This window comes from Phasianus colchicus, chromosome 12 (assembly GCF_987193195.1).
Source record: "Phasianus colchicus chromosome 12, bPhaCol1.hap1.1, whole genome shotgun sequence".
Taxonomy (NCBI): domain Eukaryota; kingdom Metazoa; phylum Chordata; class Aves; order Galliformes; family Phasianidae; genus Phasianus; species Phasianus colchicus.
The window spans coordinates 5407790-5434856 of record NC_143447.1 but is presented as its reverse complement, the minus strand read 5'-3'; the positions used below and the strand labels follow the sequence as shown (position 1 = coordinate 5434856).

Below are 27067 nucleotides of genomic sequence, written 5' to 3'. Positions count from 1 at the left end.
TTTTATTATCAGAAAAGATAGTGAAAAATACAAAGACTGTGCAACTGATGGCAGCTAAATTCTGCAGTGCTAATATGAATAACCCTGTAGTTAATTTCATGCAGAGAACATGAGAATAAACACCTGTTTTAAATCAGAAGGCAGCACCTCGATCTTTCAAGATCTTCCTGTTAAAGAAGGAAGAAAATTCCTTTATGGATATTGCCATTATTAATCTACTCTTTTGAGGGTTATTTATAGACCTTTTGGGTTTGAAAATTCATAGTAAGATTAGAACGTAAGAAAATATTTTGTCTCCCTATGCTGCAAAGAGAGCAATTATAAAATTGGGGTAATTATTCCAAAGAACATAGTCAATTTCAAGATACAGAAAAAACACCGGAAGATGAAACTGAATTTTTGACAAGAAGGTTTGTAGTCACGGAATGTAAATGTTTGGAGAGAGCAGAGTTCACAACATACAGAGATATTTCTGGTTTTTAATTTTCTTTTAACTGCAGGAACGCTTGAAGCTTTCTGCGAGCTCCCTCTCGTGAACAGCTGCTGAAAGTGCACCAAAGCACCACCAACAGCGGGACCTGAATAACCTACGAGCTGCTATTTCACGACTTGTTTCTTGGTGTGCTATACACCAAAGGGCCTTGCAAATAGCAAGGTTTGGGTCCAAAGTTATTTTTCACACAATTATCTTTCCGAAAAACAAGCAGGATATAGATAGTAATATATATAGATATAGAAATTTTATCTAACTGGTGTTTCTGTTCCTCATCTCTCACTGCAGTAAGGAAAAATTACACGAGGGACAAGCTTGGAGACAGTAATAGAGTTCAGAGAACAAGCATTACCACTTCTGAAGTAAAAACACTACACAGTTTTAAAATATTAAAGAAAAAAAGGTATTTTAAAAGCAACCACGTAAAGTTTCTATCTTGGAAGAAACTTTTTCATTGCATAGGATGTAAATATTGGGCTTCACTGTTGACTGAACTACAATTAATTCATCTCACTTTCTCACTTGTAAAAAACAGCTTGCATTACTCCAGTATCGATGCACTGAAATAACAAACTGTGCATTTTATGAGGTGTCTCCATGCTGTGCAAATGGAGTGGTACTGCAGCAATATGGATTTCTGCATCAAGGATGTAGCACAGCCTGGTACAGGCCTGACAGCTATTCCACAATTAGTAACTTGATCTCATTCTGAATTGGACCATACAAACTCTTAGGCTAAGTCACGCAAAAGATGAGGAAGGAAATGGTGTACAGAAAACAGTAAAGTCACCCTTATCTGTGTGACTGAAAACTACATCAAGGACATCACCTGCGGCCATCTTAGAAGCAGCACTACAGTCTTCAAAGGTGTTTAAGCCCATGCTTGTACACAGCTATGCTTCTTCAGTGCTAGTACAATGCCTGCATTGCCAAGTAGGTCTAGTGAGAAATCACTATTACGTCCAAGCAAACTTTACTTACTATTGTTATTTGTTGTGCAATTCGGGATACTCCAAAAAATTGTGCCAAAGAAGTGTAAAGTATCCCTGGAAAATTTTGGTTGTTATGTATTACCGGAATGGAACACCAGTGAGCAAACACAATAAGCTGTACCAATGCCTGATCCCATGAAAATGAGTTCAGACTTTCTTCTCACATTTTTGGGAAAGCAATGAGCTAGAAAGGCAAATTTTAAATATCTAATATTTTTCTTCCAAAGGTAAATATACCTTAAATAAAGTAACAGCCTAAATTGCACAATTAGCAACTGAAAACATGCTTTTTTGCTTTATTTTTATTTTTTTCTTTTTTAAATCAAGCGCTTCACTTGCCAGGTGGGCAATTACTAGTCAAATGCTATAACACCGCCAAACACCATTCTTGAAGGAATTCCTGACCAATAAAGCTCAAGGCACTCACCCCCTTGCATACTAGAAAACATGCAACCACATCGCAGCACCAACAGGAGCTTGGAGATTTCTCCCTGTCCGGTACAGCAAAGCCAATAGAACAAATCAATCAATCAACACTACCAGCAAAAAAACCCAAACAACAACAACAACAACAAAAACAAACAAACAAACAAAAAAAACCACCAAACCAAACCAACAATCACCAGTGTTACACGAAGAAAACAGAAAGATCTCACAGGAGGCTAATTTGGTTTCTAGTCCACATTTAGCTAAAATGGTCCTGGCCTTTGAGATCACACAGGTTTATTTAGCACTGCTTTGCTCCCAGAGAAAGACTGCCTGCAATTCTGAATGTCATGTAGCAGTGAGGCAGTGCATGCTAGCCATCAAATTCTAGCTCCATTCCACTGACTGGAAAAATGCCTACCCTTTGATTTCTTTTACAAGGCCACATTCAAGCAAGCAAAGTTTATAGAGATGACTTACCTAATTAAATTCAAAGAGTGATTTGCTATCTCAGCATGAGTTTTTAGATGTACAAATCTAGCCAGAGAGACATTTTGTAAACAGGTGCGAACGACTCTGCTCCATCAGGCATTAAATTGGAGCCGCTCCTGAAAAATTCTACCATTTATGCGTTTAAGTTACCAATATTTTATCAGCTGCAGCGTTTTACACCAAATATTTCTTGTGGTCTATGGACAACGCTTTTGCAGCGAGACCTCTCAGCCCTTTTAACACCAACCTGAAGCAGGAGCTGTGCGCTTCTGTGCTCAGAAGGGCTCGTCTGAGAGTCTCACCGTCAGAGCGATCTGCCTTTGGCACAGGGCTACACACCAGCAAACACCCGAGAGCGCTTGCCGTTCGTTTTGCACTTCCAAAGGCAGAAAGCTGAGGAAAAAGGACGGGAGTTCTTCCAGCTACAGCCTACCCTCAGCCCGCACGCCTAGGAGCACAGCTGCAGCACTCACCGTCGGAGAGAAAGTTTTGCTCTTTACACTTTGAGTCTTTCATACCACAGCAAGAAACAGTGTTGCCACAAGACGAGCAAAGTGCGTTACATCAGGTGCGAGTCGCTGCACGCACGACAGCGTGCAATACCTGCTTCCACCGCAGGACGCTCAGCTTTCCTGCAATCCGTAACGCCTCCCGGCTGCTTCGCACCGCCCACAGCTCCCCAACCCTGGCAAAGCCAGCCGCGCTCCCGCCCAGGGGCGGACCAGAACTTTCTGGAACGCTCCCGCCCAGCGCGAGGAACGCGGCCCCATGGCGGCAAGAAAAAGGGCGGGAAGAAAAAGGGCGGGAAGCTGCATCCCGAGAGAGGGGAGCAGCATCCATTGCTGCAGTGCCCCGCGGCTTCGGGCACGTTTCCTTCCTTCAGTCATGCGACTGAGGGGTCGCTGTAAGCATTTAAATGAAATCTCAATGCATTCAGCCCTTGTTTTACACAGACAGAACATGTAGGTGAGGCTTGAGTTTTGCTGTTACACTTGAGGAAAACAAAACAAAAAAAAAAAAACAAAACATCACCACCACAGGAATGGCTGTGTTTCTCATTAAAAAAAAAAAAAAAAAAAGCATCATTAAACAGGAAAGGCTTTGAGGTACAAAGACAAGGTTTCAGCCATAGGTAATGAATTAATGGAGAAGGGAAAAAAGCCAACGGTTGGCACAAGCCAAACATGCATCAGTTGATCACCAATTTTTCAGATTAAAGGTCCGACAGAGATACATCTGTTTTATTTATGTTTTATTAAGAAACAATACACAAAGAAGCATTCCCCACAAGCACATTTAACCTTGATCTCTGGGGAATGTTAGTTTCTCTGGCTTCACGCTGTTAGGAACTCTGGCAGAGCCAAGCAGGGCGCTGCTGCTGAGACGTGCAGGCAGCGCTGGGGAGCTGCAGTGGTGTGGCAGGGATAGAGGCAGGGCAGGGTTTGCATGGCGGCTCGATTTTGTCAAGGGTTACAGTAAAAGGAAGAGCAGAATAGGCATGTCTCTGCGTTTTCATTTTCCACATCACAGTTTTCAGTCCTCTCCACCACACAGGTTCAGCAGCGCCCTCTGGTAATCACCTTTTGTGTCTTGCTATAAAGGGGAAAAAACGCAAAACACGTATTAGGAAACAGCTACAAAATATGAGGGTATACACATTATATTCTAAACCTGGGGGAATGAACTGATTTTCACAACTGAAGCCTTGCTAGCCTGGAGGAAACTATCTAGACCAAGTTGTACTTGTGTTTGAATTGAGATGATTATCATTCTTACAACATACATGCAAGGCCATAGGGAGATTTGATGCAAAAAGGAAAAGCTAGATAACAAAGGAAAGCTGGAGGACTTGATTCTGTTCCTTCTCACTGATCACCACAAAAATTTTATAGTACATTCACTATTTTGAAAATTTACCTGTAATTTCAAACTCACATCTTACTTCAGAAAAAGATTTGGGCTTAAGGTTTTGATGCAACTACATCTATGCAGAGGTAAAGGTGGGCAGGGCAGCAGACCAGGGTTTAAACAGATGCATGACCTCTTTTAATATATTTCCAATTAAATAAAATCTAACACTTAGTATTTCCTAATATCACAAAAATCTGTCAATAAAAGTCTGCTCCTTGGCATTGGAATGAAAGAAAGTGACAATTGGAAGATCTATGTTAATTCAGCAAATCCAGAGCCATTCTTTTCTTTTGGGCTGGAGATAGAGACAGGTGAATGGAATTTTTGTTTGCAACATATCAACTGATTGCGCAGAACTTGCCTATAGCAGTGAAATGGCTGCCAGGAATTGTACCGGTGGTAAACTACAAAGCTAAATATTTTTTCAGTTGTGCATGGTAACAACTACTGTTCTCACTGCAGCTTCTAGAATACCTCACATGAATTTTAACAGTGGAATTAATCCAAAGAAAAGGACTTGGAAGATCCATACAATCAATATATATAGAATGCTGAAAATTTACCTGGATGAAATAATAGAGGGATTTTCCATATTTCCTCTTGAATTCACTCTTAATTTTCAGCATGTCAACCTCACAGCGGGAGACCATAATCCTAATCAGGACCTTGTCACGGGTTCCCTTGCCCTATGAGCACATTGACATTTGGAACTTTTAATAAATGAAACGTAAAAGGATGCTATAACTGGTGTGGTGGACATACAGCAAACTACAGACAACGAGTAGCATCAGTAAAAGGTACAATAAACTTGAACTTGATCCAGGAACTTGATCACGAACATACCTCTCTCATCAACAGTGTTCGACTAACTTCTAGATACCAATCTAGCTACTTAGACTGCAACCACAGTTCTGGCACTCCAGGAGGTCTTCTTCACGTTATTGCCTAATGCCTGTCATAATGTATTTCTCTTTCATACCTTTTCTCAATAAAATCTTTTGAGGCAAATTTAGTTATTTATTTTTCCATCTCAATAAACAGATTTTCTGTTATCAACTTGTGTTTACCTACAAAAGATGCGTCTATATTATTATATGACTCTTCCCTGTATTTCCATATACCAGATGCATATTAATAGATAGCCTATGAGTTAAGCTATTACAAAATGCTTGTGAACAATACGAAGTCTTCATTGTTTATCCACATGCCAGTTACACATCATATGAATAAAACCACCTAAGGAATAAAAATTTGATGAAACAATGGTTAGAAGATAATTAGTAGAATGAACAGTCTTTCTTACCTTCATGGAATCATAGAGTCTGTCTGCAAAGTATAGCTGCTTGTTCTGAATGCACTGAACTAAAGAGAGAAATATGATAAATGGGTAAACATCCTGCCCATGGTAAACTGTCAAAATAAGGTATTGACCAAAAGTTCCCCAAAAAGGGGCAAAGATAAATTGGTTTTACCTGAATTGTTATTTATAAATTGGTTGGCTACGCTTATGGTTGAAGCACGAATGCTTGCAGTCTGAGAAATAGTTCCCTCTATTGCTAGTATAATTTCAGAAGGCTAACCTTCCTCCACACAATTCACTCTTAAGTCCATCTTGCACTTTTATGAACAACCTGTTTTTCTGAAAACGTTTACTGTATGCTAATAGGTGAGAAGTGTCCCTTTCAAGGTTGAGCTGCCTTGATTCTACACTAGCCTTAGACAGCACGTTTCTCCCTTAGCCTGAAATGGATTCTCCTCTGGCAACTTCCTATGTATTTTCGTCTCATCCACAGTAGCAGCCACCCCCACCTTATTTCACCTTATTTACCCCCCTTATTTAGCCTTATTTCAGAGAATTCAGAGCAAAATTAGCTTTTTTCTTAGCCTCTAGTCTCTAGTATCCTCCACAGCCTGTCTTTCCTCACACACACACTGCTTGCTTTCCAGCCTATCCATGTTGAATAATTAATGTGCACAGCTAGAGTTCCAACCTTTTTATGTGGAGGAAACAAGCATTAAGCTTCTGTATTGGACAAAATTAAAACTAACAACAGATCACAGAACATGTGCATTTTCCTTTTCATTTGGAAAGCAAGATCTATATTTTGCAGAGGGACAAAGTATGTTACCTCTCAATACCTGTAACGTCCTGAAATAGACAGATCCAATAATACCAGCCCTTTCAGTTTCTTTCTCCTCTAGCAATACAGAGGAAGCTAGGCCTATTTTCGTCACAGTACACTGCAAGAGCACTGAAAAGATATTATTTAAACATAGTGTTTATTTTACGGTAACTCACCAAGATTAATGAAGGCATTCTCCAGATCTCCCTTAACTTCCTTCTTGATGCTCTCCAACATATCATATGGGCTGTAGCTCTTGTACCTTTCAAACACTGTTACAAGAAAGAAAGCAGATCAAATCAAAACCAAACCAGGAATGGTTAAAAGTAACCACACAAATAAAAAATGCAGAGAGAGCAATGTGCTGACATGATTAAAAAAAAAAACTGTCCAAGTCCTTCTTGGAACTGTCTGTTAAGGATAGCCTAAGTTACCCAGCTGGTGGTACAGTTTTTTGTTTTCCTTGAACACCTCCATTATCTCACAACGTACTTGTTGTACTTCTATCACGAGTATTTTTTAAAACAACAGTGATTTGGTTCCTGAAAAGAAAAATCTTTAATTGCTTTACCCATGTTCAGATTTGAACACATGATACAGCTAACTTAACCTGGATAGAATGAAAAGCTAAAGGACCTTTCAAGGTCTTGTGCAGCCCTGTTTTCTAGATTTCTAACATTTTTGTTCTCAGTGTACATGACATACCATTAAACAATGGTTGCACATGTGTAAAAATAAAGAGATCTATACACATTGAAATTGGAGATAAACACATCCACAGATACTTAAAAAATTGTAACAACTTGCGTGTGAATAAGATTTGACTGCTTTCACACTTACTTGAAAGCCATGTGGAACAAAACAGTTATTACTTTCATCTATTATTTTCTTACAGGAGAAAAAAATGTACATCTGTTTTTTAAATTGTACCTTTCTGCAGATGTGGAACACTTCTTTCAGTCATAATATTGATCCACTTGGGAACATCAGTTCCCTTTCTCTTGACACCAGCATCATAGAGCTCCTGGTAAAGAATGAAAATCACAAGTTACACAGAAAGCCATTTCAAACACAGACCATTTCCTTACTGGAAAAACAGCACTACAGGAGCTGCGTCAGTGGGAGACACCCAAAAGGACACAGATTTAGGCAGATCAACAAGGATCTACCCTGTAACTAAGACAAATTACTTTTCTATTTACCTCTATAGGTTTTACTCCAAATTTAGCTTTGTTTACCTTAGCAGAACTGCTCTAAGTAAGGTAGATATAATCAACAGCATTACTAGCCACTAAGTTCAAAGATACCTCTTCCTTAATCTTTTGTAACTGCTTGATTGCCACCAGTCTTCACAAGGCATGTGTTTCCTTTTGCTAAAAGACCTCTTTTTTTATGTGCCTACAGGAAATATCGGAGTGCTTCTGTATAGATCCTAGGGGGTAAGTATCCCACGAAAACTGATATCAGAATTGCAAACAGCAGATACCTTGATATCATTCACACATTACTATGCAAGAGAGATCTGAAATACACACATCTGTTTTCCTAAACTCTTCATTTTCACAGCATTTGTGCTCTGAATATCCCCCAAAGTTTAATCAACTTAAGACATTTAATGGCCATTATTAGCACTTACCCTAGCATCTTGGTCAATCAGTTCATAATCAATCACAGAAGTATCTTCACACCTTTTGCCCTTCAAGTGAGAATAGCAAGATTAAGAAGACCTTTAATAGATTTCAAGCAATTTATTATATTTCTTTCACTAATCAGTAATTAGTCACTATTTGCTACATGAGCATGTTTCATCTCCATTGTGAAGATGCTATGAACAGTGTCACTGTCAAAATACATTGCCCTTCAGTTTTTATTTATTTCTGTATTTAAGTGAAAATACAAGAAAATTTTAAGGTGAGTTAGAAGCATATTAGGAAAAGTGGAGCATATTAGGAAAAGTGGAAGGATATGAACAGATCTACCTTGGCCAGGGCAACCATTAGCTTGCGGAAGTCACCAGATGTGTCTGATATAATGTCCTTCTCCAATTCTGTTTTGTACACTAGAAAACAAAAAATTCTTTTTCATTTAAGGGCATCCCACAAATACCTGTTTACAAGCACAGGAGTTAATCACTGCATTTTATGCCCATCAGCAAACAGCTATCATATAAAAGTCATACACAGAGGGGAAGGAAAACAAACACATGCTTGCATACAAAAGAAAGAACATTACTATCAGCTAGTCATTGGAGTTCCCATGCAATCAAAGCCTGTCTGCCAAACACGGAACAATAACACAAAAGCCTGAGAATATTGAAAAGAAGGGAATATTGCTTTAAGCTGGCCCAGTGACCGTTTGTTTGCCAACCACTGCATTTAGACCTTCACTATTCATGGATTTACAACTAGACAATTGCAATTACAAGTTTAATGCACAAAGACAGAAACTGCTATTATAAAACAAAGGAATACTGCATAAGATTCCAGTATGTGTCTCAACATCCTTGTTTTTCAAATGATCACATGCTACATTGCTACAAAAACACCTTCTGTCTCCTGTTCAACAGCAATCTAATCTGCAGCAGCAACATTCTCCTTACTGATACACATTTTTTTCAGTATGCATCATTAAGACCACATTGATTTTGCTTGTCCTTTCTGATTCAGCCAGTACCTTAGCAGAACTGCTGGACAACAGTTACGCATTAACAGACAGCAATTTTCCCCATTTCAGTCTATTTCTGGTGAGCTCAGTTCTCAAGCTCAGGGAAACAAACAGGCACTGACAACTGCACTACAGATTATGATGAGCATGACCAGAGTAGTCAATATCAAAACATAACGAATATTTAAAGGGTGGATCTTACATCACTCTCAAATCCAGTTATAATCAACTAAGAATTATATCTGAAATCAGATAAAATGCTTTGAAACAGTTACGAAAGAGAATATATACTTCTGTGAAGTTTAACTTCATGTCTTTTCTGGCAGGTCTTCCACATAAACTTATAAACATGCTTCACTGGATTTCACCTACTTATTACGTAACTGAACCTATAATCCATAAGTCTGTCATCATTAGTTCTGTCACTACGCACAGAACGTCTGTAGCTTACAAAAGAATATTCAGATGCAACTTATCAGATGAGTAGTATATCATCTCCAATTTGTTTGCTACCAAGCAACAGATTAAACTATATAAACACATTAATATCCAAGATGCCAGTACAAAATTTCTTATGCCCCAACATAAAAGAAACAGAGCAGATGTGGTGTAAGAATCTCAGTCAAACCAACACTAAGGGGAACTTAGCCAAGCAACTTCATGTACAAACATACTGCATCAAAACTTTCAAAATAAACTTACTTTCCCTATAGACTCTATTAATTTCATTAAGCTCCTGATTTGTCCGTGAGCAAATGATTTCGATAAGTGTGTCCTCATCAGTTCCCAGGCCCTGGAACATATACGCAGATAAGTTAGATGTCAGAAATGCACAGACATGCTTGAACAGTTTCAAAATATTTTACTGACATTTCATTATCTTTTCTCCTTTCTCTGACTATAACAGTTTCACAACCATTCAAGGACACTTTTGGTAGCTATAGAGAAGTTTTTTAATGTGTCAGAGGAACACCAGATTTTTAGCAGCCAAATATTATTCTAGCACCTTTGACTATCTAACTGATGGTACCCCTGTGTAACGTGTTTCTTATGAGTGTCTCTCATAACACTCAGCAACCTCACCAGCACCAGAAATGAGAGAGGTCCACTGATTGCAGCCCATGTTGATTCTTAGCGTGCAAATGGGCAGCAACAAAGTTGTTCTTCCCTGCCTTTCTGCTCCATCTCCCTCCACAGGCCTCCTCCACTACAAACGCAAATCTGAGCATGACATGTTCATTTGTCTCAGCTTTGTTTCTAAGTCAACAAAGATTTAAGCATGTTCTGGATTTCCAGCTAATAAATAGGAGTACATAGTCATTTAGGTTGGAAAAGATCCATAAGATCAAGTCCCCTCTTCACTTGGCCATACTGTGTACTTCCCAATGCATAAATACAGATGTAACTGTATTACCATTAGATATATTAAGAAATAAAAATGTACTTGGGATGATAACCTATATATATATATATATGTGTATGTATATATTTAATAAGCAGAATGGGTGAGATGACATTCCAAAGCAATTTTTGCTTTGGAATCAAGGTCCATCTTGTAGTAATAAAATTTCTGTTTACCTTCCTGCAGGACTAAAATAAACTTAATGAAGTCAGAGTACTTTGAACTACGCAGCAATACTACCATTTTATAAATAATATAGGTATTAGCACTAAGAGAAAATAACAAACTGCATCAAAATGCATCAGCTCTCAGTTAAGCCTTGGAGGAATTTCAGTACTCCAGAATAACATGATTTGATCAATGTGCTCTAAACTCAGTTATTTGATATAAAAACATATCGAAATAAAATATGAGTATTTTACTAACAGCATCACTATAATCTTGTTACTGGAGTGAGACAGAAGCCTCTGAAAGATCACTTAAAATAAAAGATTAATTGGATATGTTGATGATTCTTCCCTATCCAGTGACAACTGAGTACATCTGAGTTGCTAGTTAGTAAAGCCATCTGGCAGACAGATACTTTAGTTTTTTGAAAAGAAACTGTTCTTTGAATAGACTGAGTTTGTTTTTGTTTCTGCCTACCACTGAACCATGTTCATGCTAATCCCAATGCCTTTGTCTTTCAGCATCAAGAGCAGGCAGAAAAAGCCTCTGATCCTCTGATGCCTACTGTTAAGAGTTTGTTACACTTCTATTTAACAAAGTGTTTGGTATGTGGCAAAAACAGGCAATGTTTGCACAGAACTGCAAGAGAAATGTGCAAGGTAACAGCCTGGGAAATTTTCTCATGCTTCATGTTTGGAAAACTGAGGAAATTATGAGAAAAACTGCCTTCTTGGATACAGTTAGAGGACTAAAGCGGAATAATTTTATAGAAATGGATCACAGATGAGAGAATTAGGAAAGCTTTCTACAAAGCATTTCTAATAAATATCTAGGGAAGAAATAAAAGCTAATGAAACTGAAGATTTTCTATGTATTTTGTAAGCATATGTTTCAGAAAAATAGTTAAGTCTTCAGTGATGGCCTGTCTTTACCCAATGTTGATTTCAGATGTCACAGATGTAATTTAAGAACAGTATCAACATAAACAAGCTCAGACTGAGTGCCTGGGAAATGAGAATATCTGATTAACCAAGAGAATATAATACTCTATACCTATGGCTACAAAAAAGTAATAGCTCAGGATACGGGCTGTAAATGCAGCAGATACACTATGGCCATCCTAGACATATAAAATAATTGCAAATGGGAAAAAAAAAAAAAATCATTTGCAGCTAATTAGGAATAGTGTATATTTAAACCAGAAGAGGGCAGCACCTGATCGCTGGAGGAATGGATTTGGCCTCCTATTACAGGATTACCATCTGGCTGGCATTTTATTTTTTCTACTCATTTTTCATTGTTTGGACGAATTAATCCATCAGTTCTTTGCCATGTTACAAGTTCCAGCAGATATATTTTAATGCTTGTTTTTTAGCTATCAATCAATCAATAAATAATCAACCTAATAAAGAAGCTGAACCATAAGGGCTGAATATAAATACAAACTCCCAAACACACACTTGCTTAGAAAAGTAGAAGCACCGGCATAAGCAGTGCTCCAAGTCTTCTTTCAGCAGAGCAGGTATTTCTGAACTAGCCATTTATTCCACGCCTGCCTGTGACTGTAGGGCTCTGAACTCAGTAAGTTCAGTCACTGCTGTGCAGTTTCTCCAAGATTGCTTTGATATCTCATCATCACATTCTCCTCCTCCTCGTATTCTTTGCAGAGGCAGATCTGGTACGGGATGTTCCTTCAAAATCAGCAAAATGACCCAGTAAGCAGGAACTACTTTTTCAGTCTACAAATGCTAGCCAAGGGTTTAACAGCTCCAGCAAACAGTTTCTCTCTTAGGCTATTTTGTACTATGGACCTGTACGTTATTTTTAAGAACAGTAATGAGAGCACAACCAGCAATAGCAGCCTACCAATTCCTGACTGTACTTTTTCCCTAAAAAGAGGATTTAATTAACATTTCAAAAATCACACGGTTCCAGAATTTATTTTATTTCACACTCAGATGTTGTATGCTGTGCAGATGGATATGTAAACTGTGGTACAAAAACAAACAAACAGAAAAAACACTAACAGTGGACATACTTGAAAACTGCGGCCTTGGATACAAAGGCCAGATTCATTCTTAACATAGTGACATCAGTAACATTTAAAGTGACACCAGAAAAACATTTAAATTTCAAAGCTCATTTACCTTCATGGCAGCTTTCAGTTCAGAGGCATCATACTGTGATGGTGTCTTCAGCAAGCCCAAGATCACTGCCTCTAAATGACCTGACAGAGCAGACTTAAGTGCTGCAGAAAGTTCCTGTAAAATAAAGGAGGCAAGATGGAAAAAAGAATTAAAGCTCACTTCTGATCTCCAGAAAATTTAGCCTGTAGCACTTTAAGTCTCCAAGTCTGCCAGTGTTTCTTACACAACTGACAAGGAAAAGGAACACAAAGAGCTTTTGTTTTGTGAAAGTCTAAGAAATAAGCCTGGCAAATGGAGATTTTCTTATCCTTTGAAACTAAGAAGAAATTCACCAGCGGCTGGCAGAGTGCTGGGGAGCATGATGCAGAGACTTCCAAGTGACTCTGAACACTCAGCTCCAGTCTTGAAGCACTGACACTTCATTAGATCTAATAAGCACCGATGGATCTGAGCCTGACTCCCTGCAGTCAGTGCTTCTCCATCAGATGTTCATATTTTCCTGTAGCACCATATTATTTGTGTTTTTCCTATTATTGCAGCCCTATATTAGCTGAGAAGTCGGAAAACTGCACAGTTTTTCCACTGTAAAGGTCCAGTTACTAAACAGCTGGCTGAAGGACAACAATCCCTGAAAGCAGAAAAATTCAAGAACTTCAAGAGTACAATCAGAATTGTGTATCCTAAGTCTTCTGCTAACTGTCAGTCAGTCCTGTAGGAAGCAACAGATATGTTTGCTTCATAGAATGCATGCAAATAAAGTCAGTGGCATTTCATCTTTTATGAGTTCAGATGTAACTTGAATAAAGCTAGCACCAGCTTCATTATAGTGCAGTTCCAAAGTTCAAATCCCTGGAATCAAGTTCAGCGTCCACACAGGCCAATACTGTCCCGAAGCTTAAGACTGTCCCATAAGTTAGGTATGTAGCTTACAGAAAAGAGCTTTTCATATGAACAATTTCTGAGGGTGGGGATAGGGGCTAACTGCAGGAGAAAGTGACCTCAGCTAAACTGCAGATATGTTTATACCAGAGAGATAAACAGCCAGGGCATTTGATTTGCTTTCAAAGTCACCAACTCAAGAATGTTAATGTATGCTAGCAATGTTATGTGCTTACTACGCTGACTGACCAAGATAGTGAGTTTTGGACATCAATCTGCTTTAGTCCAAGAGATATTCTAGTATACCAATCCAAATTTGGATCCAAAGTTCCATGCACACAAAGTTTTGGTGAGACACAAATGCAGACTCCCCAGTAGTCAATGGTAGTTCCATTAATGTTGGTAATAGGGAAGGACTTCACAAATCAAACCATTCCTAAAATTATCAGTAGTTCCCATTAAACCTAGCTCAACTCACAGGAATTTAAAAAGATGTAGATCTGTGACTTTTTATTATAATGAACTATTTCAACAATGCACAAAACAAGCAGATACTGAGCAAAATGAGCAGCCTAGTACAACACACTGCCAAAGAAATCCATGAGATACTTGCCCTGAAACATACATATTAGTTCAAGATATGTCTTTTTGTATTTCATTTCCTCCTCTCTTATCATTCAATTTCTTATTTCACTGTGTGGTTTCTACTGCACGTTTCCATTATTTCTGTACTTGCTTATCCTTTGGCTCTTGTTATACTCGATAAATTCAGTTTGCTCTTGGGTTGCAGCGAAGAAAAAAAGGTAAAGGAAGAGATAACACTTAGAAGAAAGAAGCTGTATATTTTCTTGATTGTGCATTTCTGTGGTCATGCAAAACATTTAACAGAGCTTTGAGTGACACACTTCATTACTAAGGTCCAGCTTATATAGGAAATTCCCCCAGTGCTCACAAGAGAGTGACCGTCAGGGTGCAGACACGCAAACGCATGCATATGTCCAACTGGTATGTGCTTCTGCATGTATGTGCCTGTATCAGCCATGCATAAAGCTGGTGAATTTCCAAACTTTAACTCTAGATTTACATTTGGATGTGCATTCTGGGCTGCTATTGGAGGACTACCGTTTGGGGTCTGGCAAACCTGGAAGAGATACATTCATCATAATCCCAATTCTACACAAATTTCTTCTTCTATGTGGGCGTAAAACTTGAATTATAGTAAGACTCCCAACTTCAAAATTCAAGAGGACATCTCTTGCCTTCCAGACAGAAAGACTCATTATGCAGACTGCTGCAAATATTTTAGAGATTTCTTTCCATCAATAGATGAATGCATACATTTCTACAAGTTCAGCTCAGTATATCACTTTGTTCCATGTCTACAGCATTTTCAGCACAACTGACTGCAATCTTTTCTCATTTAAACTACCTATGTGAACAGAACGTTTTCCTTCTGCAAAATTACCATGCAATCAATTAATCAATCAATCAATCAATAAGCAAGCTCCAAAGCCCTTCCACTTCTGTCTTCAAATTGAGACATTCCTTGACAATGGCTTTTCTAACATGTCTGGTGGCTAGCTGGCTGATATGACACCCATCGTGATTTCTGCAACTGCTAGGAAATCTTCAACAGATTTGGACAAAGTAAATGCATCTTTGCTTCTAAGAAAAAGGTAAGCCCAATAATATGATCTCATTTGTTCACAGTTAATTGTGAGATGTACAAGGCCTGAAAATCTATCTATCCACAAGAAAAATATTAAATAATTGTTATTTCTGCACATTTTGCTACCTTTTTGGTCCTCCTCTGATAGGCAAAGGCAATATCCTGCCTCTGTTCATTGCTGCGGTTTGTCAGGATGTTGATGATGGTAACTTCATCCACACCTACAAAGACATAACATAAAGAATCTCTTTGTATTAGCGTGTTCTCTGACACTCAAAACACAGCATATATGCAGTCTGGAGCAGAGCTCAACTGCTCTGATATTATTAGTTGGTATGTGAAACATTCTGGCCTTGAAGACAGCACAAATTTTCAATGCAATGAAGATCTTTATGTGCACAGGCATGTACACGCATCAACAAAGTCTCATCCATGATCTGCTTCACTGCTTCTGTTTCCTGCTTCACTTGTGCTCAGTCAATACTCTGCAAAGAAACTTGCTCAAGAACAGATGCTTTAAAACTGACACAAATGTGAACTCATTAAAGCCCATCCTTTCATCTGAGTGTTTTTAGTTAAGGCTTCTTAATAAAGCAGCTATGTTTTCTAATGCACCTCAGGTCACTTAACTAACACTTCAAATATAAAAATGGGAAAATAAAACTATATTATGTTCACTCAGAATGTAACAGGAGGGTTTGTTGTGGGTTGTTTTTTGTTGGGTTTTCTGTTTTTTGTTTTTGGATACTGGAAGGAACTGGGTATTTTTGTCCTTATTTTTACATGGTGAATTGCATGCCAGACTTTGAAGAAAATAGGTGGTTCTACCATAGATGTCCTACCAAGCCCAGAGTTTCAACTTGGGTCTCTGTATTTACTACAACAAACACAACAAATGGCTTCTTTTACATTTGAAAAATTTCTATTAAAAATGGATATTTTTAATAGAAACCAGTAGGAACCAGAAGGTAAGGAATGGATCAGCAGCAACTGGTAGGTCCCAGATCCCCTCCAGAACCCATCTATGCTTATATTCCTTAGTACCAGAAGCAATCACAGCAGATATAGGAGGCATTCCTTTCAGAGCAGCCCTCATACTTTATTATGTTGACTCATGACATCAGAGGTGGATGTTGGTGGTATGGCAGTAGAGGCTGAACCTTCCCACTAACATTCCATTTTGTTGCCATGCAACAGATGGCAGCAGAGGTGCAGAACGGTGTCTGACATGGAAGTGCAGATGAAGCAAAGGTGTGGAACTGAAATCTTCCATGTGGGGAAAAAATAGCACCCGTTGACATTCGCTGCCACTTGCTGAATGTGTTTAGAGACCAAGCAGTGGATGTGAGCACAGTGAGGCAGTGGGTGGTGTGTTTCAGCAGTGCTACAGCAACATGAAAGACAAGCCACATTTCAGGTGGCTGTACAGATTTTTACAAGTGCAGCATGCAGGCTCTCACTCGTTGCTGGCAAAAATGCACAGCTAATAGTGATGACAATGTTGAAATTCTGTAGTTAAGTTTGCTATATCAAATAGTGTTGTTGTGCCCTTTGTTCTAGTTTCCATGGAAATAAATAGGAAGCATTACTTTCAGAGTGACCTGCATACCGCAAGCCTTTTAGCCACTAGTTACAGAATATGGAACAAGTAGTCAAGTCCAAAATATTCAGACTTATTTCTCCCTCTTGCCCACATTTTTCATGATGAAATACTATACTCTATGACCTTAGCTCCTATTGAGGCAGGCCTACATCTGTGCTCTTACAGAAGCTCAGCCTGAAAACGACAAAGCTCTGGAAAGCATCATGTCTCAGTTAGAAATTCTGGTTTGAAAACATGCTGACTGTACACTTCAGCCACAATCTACAGCTATTGTGTTTTAAAGTGTTTTCCTTTTGTAAAAGAAAGCGAACTCTCCCAGTCCAGGAACAGCCATGCATACACACACACACAGCTTTTCAGTCCTAAAGAAAACTACAGCATAGAGCCATCTCTTAGGCATTTTAATGAATTTTAAATTTAAACCATACTTTGCATTCAAAACTACCAAATGACATTTTCAATTCTTATGACAATTGTGATAGATTAACAACCCACAAATGACTACATTCAAGCTTCTAATTCAAATGCTTTGAGGATGGAAACATGAGCTAATGCATTGCTCTGGCATTTCATGGAAAATGAGTGCTTGCCCTGCACACTTGGGAATCATGCTGCATGGACAGGATGCTGACTCACATCTGCTGAGGCGGGGTGAAGCAGTTGAGCTGCTCAAACATTTTTCTTTGCTGTTCACTAAAATCTCTGGAAGTTTCAGGGTGGATTTCATCAGTGCATTTCTATCAATGAGTAACAAGAATGGACATTGTTGCTCACTTTAAAAAACATTGAATCTTGACAAAAGTCCATATATACACAAAGCATTTTCTGTCAAACACAATAAACTTTACTCCTCTCTTATAAGAGGACTTTTTAAAACAGACCATAAAGTGATTGAAAACCACTACTTAGCCTACTTTAATGAGTATGCAAGAGATGTTTCCAGTTAAATAAAAGAAATCCTGTGAGAGGAAGCCTCATGCTTGTTAGGGAGGGGCAGTTTCACATTTTGTAGCAAGTCAGACATGTGCTTTGTTGGCAGTGACATGGCATTTCTTTCTGATTAGAAACTGTTTGGCTTTTAAATTTATCTGTCTCCTGAAATGTAGGCAACAGACTTGGCAGGTCCAGCTGGGCCCAGCCGTTGCTTCTCTGGCCTGGAAAAAGTCTGGAAAGCCTGGCACAACCTTTCTGTGTTTACAGCAAGATGAGATCACTGCCCTAGGAGCACCAAGAAGGTACTACTACTTGGGAGCTGCAGTTCATATTCCCTGTGCTCCCGCTTGTTTCAGTGTGCCAGGCTTTTCCATGGGACTGCATCTCACTTGCTCCATCCTGGTCTCCCACCAATCAGTGCAAGTTGTGGATCCTGGCACAGACAAGGAGATGCCAGCCTACCTGGTTCTGGGAAGTAGGGAACTCTCACATTACCTGTGCTCCTGGAATACTGTCATATCATTTCAGAAACTAGATTCTGTTGTTTCTATGACTTTGACCTCTACAATAATACAAGATATACAAACATTCAGTTCAAAACACAGTAGAAAATTGTTCAAATCACCCATTCAGCTGCTTGGAAAGCTGTAAGGAAGGAGAAACATCCAATCCAATAATCCCTTAGAAATCAGTTGTTCAGAGGCTGGTGTCAAAGCACTGCCACAGAAGCTGCCACTTCATTTCCAGAGAAAAAAAAAAAAAAAGAAAGTAGTGGAATTGGAAGTACTGACAAATCAAGAGTAAAAAAGTGGGCATTTTTAGCAACAGTCTGAACAACTTTTGGGCACAGACTTTTAAAACATATTCTAAAGCATGGATTTACACAGTTCGATCTAGCTCTGTCAGGACTATGTGAGGTCTGAGAAATCCTAGATCTCCTAAAACAGGTAGCCAGATTAAGGATGTGGTAGTTGCGAGACACTGTACTTTTTATATGCGTGCCAGTGTTCTAACTTAAAAAACAGAGTAAAAGCCACAGCCCACGTTCCTCACCTTTGGTCTTGATGGCTGCTTCCAGGGCTGCAGCATCCCGGTCAGCATCAAAGTTTGAGTAAGCCTTAACTGTGGCATATGCACTTGGAGGGAGAGAATGCTAGGGGAAAAAAAAAGAAAAAAAAAAGGAAGAAAAAGCCCTAAAGTTAAATTATGTAAATGTAATCTGTTCTTGGTGCAGTTAATATATGCAGTTGACTGTTATTTACTCAAAATCTTAAATGTAAGAACTATTGTTGGGTATTCATGAAGACAGAATTCTGCTAACAAACTCTGCTCTCTAGAGGTGTATTGTTCCTAAGTCCATTCAGAGACATGCTTATTTTAAAAAAGATTATGTACAAACCAATATTATACATGATTACAGCAAAAATCTAACACATTCAGAAATTATGCACTAAATCTTTATTTTCTCAGGTTTGGTGCTTTCAGGCTGGAGTAGAAGAAAATTGATTACAAAAAGCTAAGTCAACAAAAGTTTAACCATCTGTTGCACTAAGTCTGAAATTTTTCAGATTTGAAGCCAACTTTCTACTTCAGACTTCAAGCCACAATTATACAAAGTAAAGATTCAATAAAAAAAAGGCAGGGGAGATGGAAGATTAACAATTAACAAGTCAAAGCAAGTTTCATGTTCTGTCTCGTGGATTTTAAATGCAAGACCAAATCTTTTTGAGCCTATACTTCTATAAATCACAAGCTACTTACCGTCTCCTTCTCAAAGTCCATGACTTGGTTTAACCAGCATGAGGCTAACAAAACTGAATGACATTTCAAATTACCACTGCTAAGAATATGAGGACATTTAGGTACCAAGCAAACAGCTGGAATGCTTTAGAAGTTACCAGATTGTATCAGCTGTTCCTGATTGTGTTTCCTGAGGATTATAGCTTCTAACAAGAAGTCAATAGAATGAAGTTGAAATCTTCTCAGCTGCTTTGCTGCAAGTACCAATATTAGCTCACATCACCTTCCATGGGCAGGTTAAGCTAAACCACAGAGGTTCATATAAACAGCTGAGAAACTGAGTCCAATTTAGACACTTAAAACTGCAGCAGAAATACATAGTGACTAACATCTGAAATTGCCATAGCTATTTCCCTCGTGAACCAATGACTAAGCTTTTTGGTAAAGATCCCTGGAAACATTTGTTTCAGTCCCTAAAACCAACAGAAACCAGGGTTCATAAACAGTACTAAGTTATCTTAATACATCTGGAGGACCTTTTTACACCCAAATTGTTAAAAAGAGGACAAGTTTTAACTAAGAAATTCTAAGAATTTTTGTTTGTTTGTTTTTGCTACATTTGATGCTGTCCTGTAAAGGTCACACCATTCCTCTGGCAGCAGCCACTGAACCTTCTTGTCTCAAAGAAATCTGGATGTCTGAAAGATTCCAAGGCCCATCAGTACCCACAATCATGTGGCACTTGTGTTTAACCACTGCTGGATAACCTGATGTATGCCACACGGTGTGCTCAGCAGAGTTGGATGTCTCTCATTCCACTTATTCTGAGTCATTTGGACAAAGTGTTTTACTTCGAGACCATATCATACATGGAGAAAACACACAGCAGCTTATTTGCTATTTGAAGCAATCTGGGGGCCAGTCAGAGCCACCGTGTGTCCTTCCACACAGTATGTAACCAGGTAGATTCAGACCCCCTGGCAGTGGTCAAAAGACCCAGCAAGTGCCATGTACATAAATACAGGCAAGGCAGAAACCTGCTGGCTGCTCCACCAGTAAATGGACTGTCTCTAAATTCAGCATCCATAAAGATGTTTGACTCTCTGAAATGATGTTTATTGACTCTTGTGTATGTCACTGGAATAGGGAAAAGTCTTATCAGGATTATTATTTTTCCTATGAAAAACAGCCGCTCCAGAGAAAACACGTCTGCCACTGTACGATTTCAGAGGAGTTTTTCCAACTGACTTTGCATTTGATTCAGTACAAAAATTTCCAGGATGTGGTAGTAAAAGTTCACCCTTGTGTGTAAACACACCAGCAGTTTGGGCAGGATTAGAGCAGAGAAAGATTGTTTTCTCCACACATATTTATTGTGTTTCAGAGATCCTACAACTGGTTCACTTGCTCCAAGATTGAGGAATTGAACCATATTGGGAAAAATGGAACATCAGGGAACACGTATCACTAACAGGAAAGCTTATGAAGTTTAATTTCTTCTTAAAAAACAAAACAAAACAAAAAAAAAACCCCACAAGAATCTTTCAAGACATTTATATCTCAAGAGCTCTTTGCCTTCAAACAAACCATCAGTTACATTTCAAAATTGAGTTGCCTGTCATCATCCTGCAAGTAACCTATAAAGGTTACTTTGGCTTCCAATTAGGTTACAGGCTTCCAATTTCCAGCACAAAGAGAGAGCACATGATGAGACATAGTGGGGAGATCTTTGTCACATAATGTCTCTAGTCTCTGCTGCAGACAGATGATGCAGAAACGGCATATGCTGGTTAACTTCAGCTCAACTCCTTCCTTCCCATATAGGAAAGAGAAGACAGCCCAAGCCTGAATCATGCCAGATGGTAAATGCAGTTTCTCGGTCCTGAAAGAGATCAGTTGCTAGACAAATGATGCAGAATGTACAGATCCCTTAACATGCAATACAGGGTTCAGCTGTGAGCCTTCTGTACCATCAAGGTTAAAAAAATGTTTTGAGAAAAATAGTGGCTGAATTTTTGTGTTTAACATTAGTTAATAAGCTGCATCATTGCTTCGGGGAAGTGAGCAAATCATTTATATGAACTAGCTAATCAGCTCTGGCTTCCAACTTAGGCCCTCCAGAACAAACACCTCCCCTGGTATCTCTTAGACTCTGTGGTAAAATCTGATGAAAATATTGATGCAGCAGTACTCAAGTTTGACTTTTGCTATTATTCATTTGTATCACAGAAGAAACAGATCTACTGCTAACACTCGACTGCTAAAATATTATTCCAAAAGGAACTCCCCATTTAAATGGAAATTGACAAGAAATCTGTTAACTGCTTTTGCTGTACAAAATCAGCTTTGCTACTTACCCACAGTGCAGTACTCAGTCCTTTCCAACAGCGCTTTCGCAGAGATCATATATAACTTATTTCACAACAAGTAACTTATTTCACAAGTAGCAAAAACAGTCAAAAAGTTTGCTGTACTACGTCCAGGTCTGCATTTACTGGTTATAAAAATCACAATAATAGTAAGCTTGTAAGTAGCCAATGAAATGATGCAGAGATGAGATTCACTTCCTCTTCAATATCAACTGCAGAACCACAGATTGATGACACAATATCTTCACACTGCAATGATAACCTTACCACCAATGCTGCAATACAAGAAGTCAAAGTGTGGCTTTCCTGTATTTTGATAAAACTACTGAGTAAGTGTAGATGTGGTAGAAAATACCCAACCAACACCAGGATTTTGTAAGCTTTTCTAAACAGAAAATGAATGACCAAACTAGGCAGCCAGTTTGCTCTCTGGTCTCCTTCGTACGGCCTCTAGCACATGAATGTTGCTCATGCTGCTGGTCAGTTGGGTGAGCTGTCATTAGATCTCGTCAGCTAACACAACTTCCCTGTGGTTTATAGCAGCTGTATGGCTGAAAGCAGACCATTGCCAACTAAGTTTTCAGTCAAGATAAGATTAAGTAGAAGAAATGTGTGGAATGCTGTAAATTGTACAGCTCAGCACAACTGCTGGAAGAAAATCCTGTAAAGGAAGAAAAGATATGGCATTTAAGTCAAACAAACTTTTCTGGTTTGAATAATAATACTTACATCTCCTTCCAGGCTGAGCTTGCTTAAAATTTCATGGACAGTAGACATCTTGACAGAACGCTGGAGGAGAGAAACAAGCAGACATAAACATATTTACAGATACAGTTGCAGGCTATGCGGTCCTGAAATGCTGCATCACTGAAACCAATACAATCCAATGAGTCTGCTAACTGCAAGCAAGAATGCTGATTTAAGGCTTTCCAAGCCACAGTACAATTAATAATGCAAGTGAGAGGTTTTCATTCTGACCAGGGCAAGTCTGCAAACACCCATTGCTAACACGATCATTAGATAGTAGGTAACAGACTCTACAGCTAGAGTAACACCTTGCAACATAAAATAGTATCACTTGTTCACTTCCCTAAACTGCACAGTATCCTGCTAAGTCATACAAAGAAAATTAGGGGAAAAAAAAATAACCCTGAAACAAATTATTCAGACTGCAAGAATAAACATCAATTTAATAAATGTGCTTTACAACACCATGCTTTTTTTCAGTTTACAAGTGCTGTAGTGCTGTTTTGCAGAAATGGACTCTCTTTCCCAAAGATTAGAAGCCAAAGGCAAGTGTGTAAGTGACTTACTGTAGACCCAAAACTCAGCTCACAAATTCTTACACTGAGAGGAGAGAGATTGCCCATCACATTTCCAGCTAGCCAATCAGGTTCGCAACTGAAGAAAACGTTACCAGGTCTTTTGAAACTAGAGCTTGCTTTTCAAGAACTCAGCAGTCTGTACAGATAGCATTATCAAACAGGGAAAAGAGCTGGCTCGATAGGAGATAGGACACGACATCTGAAGGTCAGTGACATTTGACTAACTGATAACTGGGTCTGGAATAAAAATTGCATTATTGTCGGCCACACTGAGCGCTCTTCCCTTCATTTCCACGCAGTCATCAGGTCTCCCAACTCCATGTCAGCTACCACACCCTCCGAGCTCACTCCCAGCTGCTCCACAGCCAGTCCCAGGTGTGCCCTGAGCATTTGGACTTTTTGTTGTGTTCAATCACTCATCGCTCTCCTTACACCAGGGCTTCCTCAGGCAAGCAGTGCTAGTAGCCACCCAGGCAAATCTCCCAGACAAGCTAAACTCCCTTCTACTCCACAGAGATCTGAACCCAAGAGCTCAGAGCAGAGTAAGAGCTTAGAAATATTTTCCAAATAACAGAGACCTGGTAAAGACTCCAGAGAAAGATTTTCTCTTTGTTTAAACACCTATAAATCATTTTTTTTTTTTTCATTAATTCTTCTACGAGGAAAAAGCAGAGAAATTCTGAATTTCAGAAATAAAGTACAGTAACATGTATTTTGATGTGGGTTTTTTTAGCATAAATGCACTAATTGCACATTTCCTTGCTTAAAATACAGCGAGAAAACCTATCTTCTGACGTGACCTATGTCAGTAACAAACACCAAATCTATTTCAAGGGGAAGTAAGATCTCAAGGGAAGAAAATGAGAAATGAAAAGCATAGTAAACGTCAATTTCCTTAAATAAAATAAATAATTTATTAAAATAAATAAATAAATCCTCTTTGGAGCAAAACTCCAGCACGGCCTTTTTAAGACAGGCAGCAGAAACAGCAAGAAGCTGCTACCTGCTGTTGGCACAATTACACTGGTTAGAGATGGACAACATATTCCTGCATTGTGAAATTCTTCATGTTTATGTTAATAAAATGAAGTGCCTAACAATGAGACCTTTGTACTCTGACAGCTTTACAACCAGTACCAGAGACAAGCAATTCCAGTCCTTTAGCCTTCCTCGTTACAAAGAACCAGAAACCACCAGTGAAAACAAGCAAAGTGATTGCAGTGTAATCTTTCTCAAAGCTTTTCGCAAGACTCCTATTTCTAAGTCAATTAGAAACCACATTGAATCGGGCTTGTTGGAACAAAGCACTTGAACTGCTTCCAAGAACAGAACGATCACACCCTCACGTAGGGCTGGAGCTGGAAGGTTTGTGCCATCAGCACACAACAATGCTATAGCAACCGCCCGTTCCTCAGAAGCATGCTGGCAAAAGAAAAAATGCATTTCTGCAAGAAACTGCAGAGAGAGCTTTACTCAGAACAAATGCATGTCTTGTCACACCCTGCTTTGTAATGCCATCATATTTGAGAACTGATTTTGATGCTGTTTGGACAAGTTCTGGTTGAGTTTGAGCATGTAAACAGAAAATATGTGCACTAACTTGTTCTTCCTTACACTGGAAACGATCAACATCTACCCTCCTAACATCAAGTAACACTTCAATACCTTAAGGCAAGCTTCTACAATTGGCTTTACTCCTAAATACAAACTACACAATTCTGAAGCACAATATTATTCTATTAAGGGAGATTACCTGTTTTGAGCCCAGACCCCACCACCACTGCCAGCAATCTCTGACTTATAAACCTACTCTTACATCGTGGCTGGCCTATACTCAGTGCCTCATCCCCTCAGCTGTTTGGTGACAGAAGAGCATACACAGAAGGAGCTTTGTAGCTTGATTCCCAGGGACAGCTCAGGTACACAAAGTTAGGGGAGAAAAAAAAAAAGCACAACACCCACCATGATTCACGGAGGAAAGCCATGCAAGGTACACACAACCAACATTGCTCAATAGGCAGAGCTACCATTTTAAGAATTTAATCCACCCTTCAAGACAGAAACTGGGCAAAGGGTGTTCCCAAATAATGAGCCAAGGAAACGGCATCCCCAGAATGAGAGAATGGAAACTTGAACTCAGAGCACATTCGTGTCAGGTCTCCAAACCAGGGCGAAGTCTGGCAACGGAGGAGATGCAGCAGGGAGGAGCTGCAATGCCTCGGTGTAAATGAATTAAGGACTCAAAATCATTCACCACATACTGCTGACTGCTGGTACAAACGGGCCAGGTCCTCTCCCTGCAGGGCGTGCTGTAAGGTTTAGCAGGACATCCAAAGTCACCACTCAGAGAAAAACTAGCTTTAAAGGAAAGGATCTAGAAAACCATTCAACCACACTATTGTACACCTTCTTGAACTGCTCTCCTCCTACTGACAGCCCAGGAGATGTCCCAGCCCAAGATGCCATGCATGCACAAAAATAAAGGCCTTTAATTCACTGAATTCAAGTTACTCAATTTTTGGTATTTTATGGGAAGAGCTTTCCTGCCAGTGGAAACCATTCCTCGGGAATGCAAACCACACGCACTGGGGCTGCTTATCACCGGCAGCTGCTACAGAAGGAGCACAGAGGGATCACCCAGCGGCACAGAGGACCTGAAAGATCCTTTGACTCTCAACTTGCACAACGGGGTCAATATACCCCCATGCAGATATGGCATTTGAGTACGAACACCAGAACAGCTAAGGTAAAAGGAACTAAGCCCACTGTGAGTAAGAACGCTACCCAGAGAGCATTTCGCTTTGCCTAGGGCTAAAACAAAAGGCTCCGTTCCTCTGCCCTCCGGCTCAGACGGGAGGAATCGCGCCAGGGCTGAGTCAGGGGGCAGCAGCCCCCAGAAGAACCTCCGCCGCGGGCCGGAGTGCCACGCCCGAGCCGGGCGCTGCCGTCGTGGGCGGGGGGAACCCGGGGCAGCCCGCGGAGCCCGGCCCCGCCCCGTGCAAGGGCTGCGGGGCGCCGGCAGCGCCCGGGGCACGGAAAGGCGGCAGCCCAGGGCCGAGCGCGTCCCGTCGGGCCGGGGGCTTCTCTGAGGCCGCCTTCGCCGCAGCCTCGCACGAACGCCGCTGCCTTTAAGCGGCGGGCGAAGCTTCGGGGTGGAAAGCGAATTTACGGCCCCACCGCTACTTCTGCCGAACCGTTACGCGCCTTCGCAGGAAGGCTTTTGGGGAAGACTGACGACTTACGGGACGGTTCCCCTTTCCCGGGCGCTGCCGCACCCCCAGCCGCGGGGCGCACGGAGCTCCCGGCTCAGCCCCGCCGACCCCGCGCGAAGCCGCCCACGGGACGACGGCGGGCGGGCGAAACCGGAGGAAGAGAAGAGGAACGGGGCGACCGCACCCAACCACCGCCCCGCTGCCGGGCAGCACCCGCTCCGCTCCCTCCGCGGCAGCCGCCGTACCCCGGCCCCCTCCCTCCGGCCCGGCCCCGTTCCGTGCCGCGCTGGCAGCCCCGGGGCTCACCTGGCCGGGGCGGGCAAGGCGGCTCTGGCGGCGGCTCCGGCGGCGGCTGGGGCCGGCAGCGGCGCGGGAGGGGTTTTGTAGGGTCGGGCGGGCGCTCCCCGCCCCGGAGCCCCCACCCGCGGCGCTGACTCACCCGGCCGCGCCCTCCGCGAAAGCAGGAAGGGGAGAGGGACGGGGTGGGAGAGGGCAGGGGAGGGGCGATCGCTCCGCGCC

The 27067-nt window shown here is 40.5% G+C and overlaps 2 protein-coding genes and 1 long non-coding RNA gene across 4 annotated transcripts in view; all 3 read right to left on the bottom strand.

Moving 5' to 3' along the window:
- LOC116225568 (uncharacterized) overlaps nt 1-3444 on the bottom strand; it is a 253551-nt gene extending 250107 nt beyond the window's left edge. For both annotated transcript variants that reach the window (XR_016470294.1, XR_016470293.1), the window contains exon 1: nt 3007-3444. This is a non-coding gene — a long non-coding RNA (uncharacterized LOC116225568). The remainder of the gene's footprint in view (nt 1-3006) is intronic.
- Nucleotides 3445-3638: 194 nt separating this feature from the next.
- Nucleotides 3639-26920, bottom strand: ANXA2 (annexin A2). Its single transcript, XM_031616428.2, has 13 exons — nt 26855-26920; nt 22741-22800; nt 18956-19055; nt 15493-15587; nt 12819-12932; nt 9804-9894; nt 8417-8496; nt 8074-8133; nt 7368-7461; nt 6614-6709; nt 5618-5676; nt 4878-5000; nt 3639-3996 (listed from the first exon to the last, which is right to left on the bottom strand). Exons 2-13 carry the CDS (start codon nt 22786-22788, stop codon nt 3937-3939), a joined length of 1020 nt encoding a protein of 339 aa, XP_031472288.1. The 5' UTR covers nt 22789-22800; nt 26855-26920; the 3' UTR covers nt 3639-3936.
- Nucleotides 22741-27067, bottom strand: part of ICE2 (interactor of little elongation complex ELL subunit 2) — a 41322-nt gene continuing 36995 nt past the window's right edge. The window contains exon 19 of the transcript XR_016470290.1: nt 22741-22800. The gene's annotated coding sequence lies outside the window, so the exon portion shown is untranslated. The remainder of the gene's footprint in view (nt 22801-27067) is intronic.

What these genes read in the sequence shown, in the direction of transcription:
- ANXA2 (XM_031616428.2), bottom strand. Translation starts at nt 22,788, where the DNA reads ATGTCTACTGTCCATGAAATTTTAAGCAAGCTCAGCCTGGAAGGAGAT. An exon ending in AGCAGCCATCAAGACCAAAG is followed by an intron (nt 15,588 to 18,955) that starts GTGAGGAACGTG and finishes ATGTCTTTGTAG; the next exon opens with GTGTGGATGAAGTTACCATC. An exon ending in AACTGAAAGCTGCCATGAAG is followed by an intron (nt 9,895 to 12,818) that starts GTAAATGAGCTT and finishes TATATGTTCCAG; the next exon opens with GGCCTGGGAACTGATGAGGA.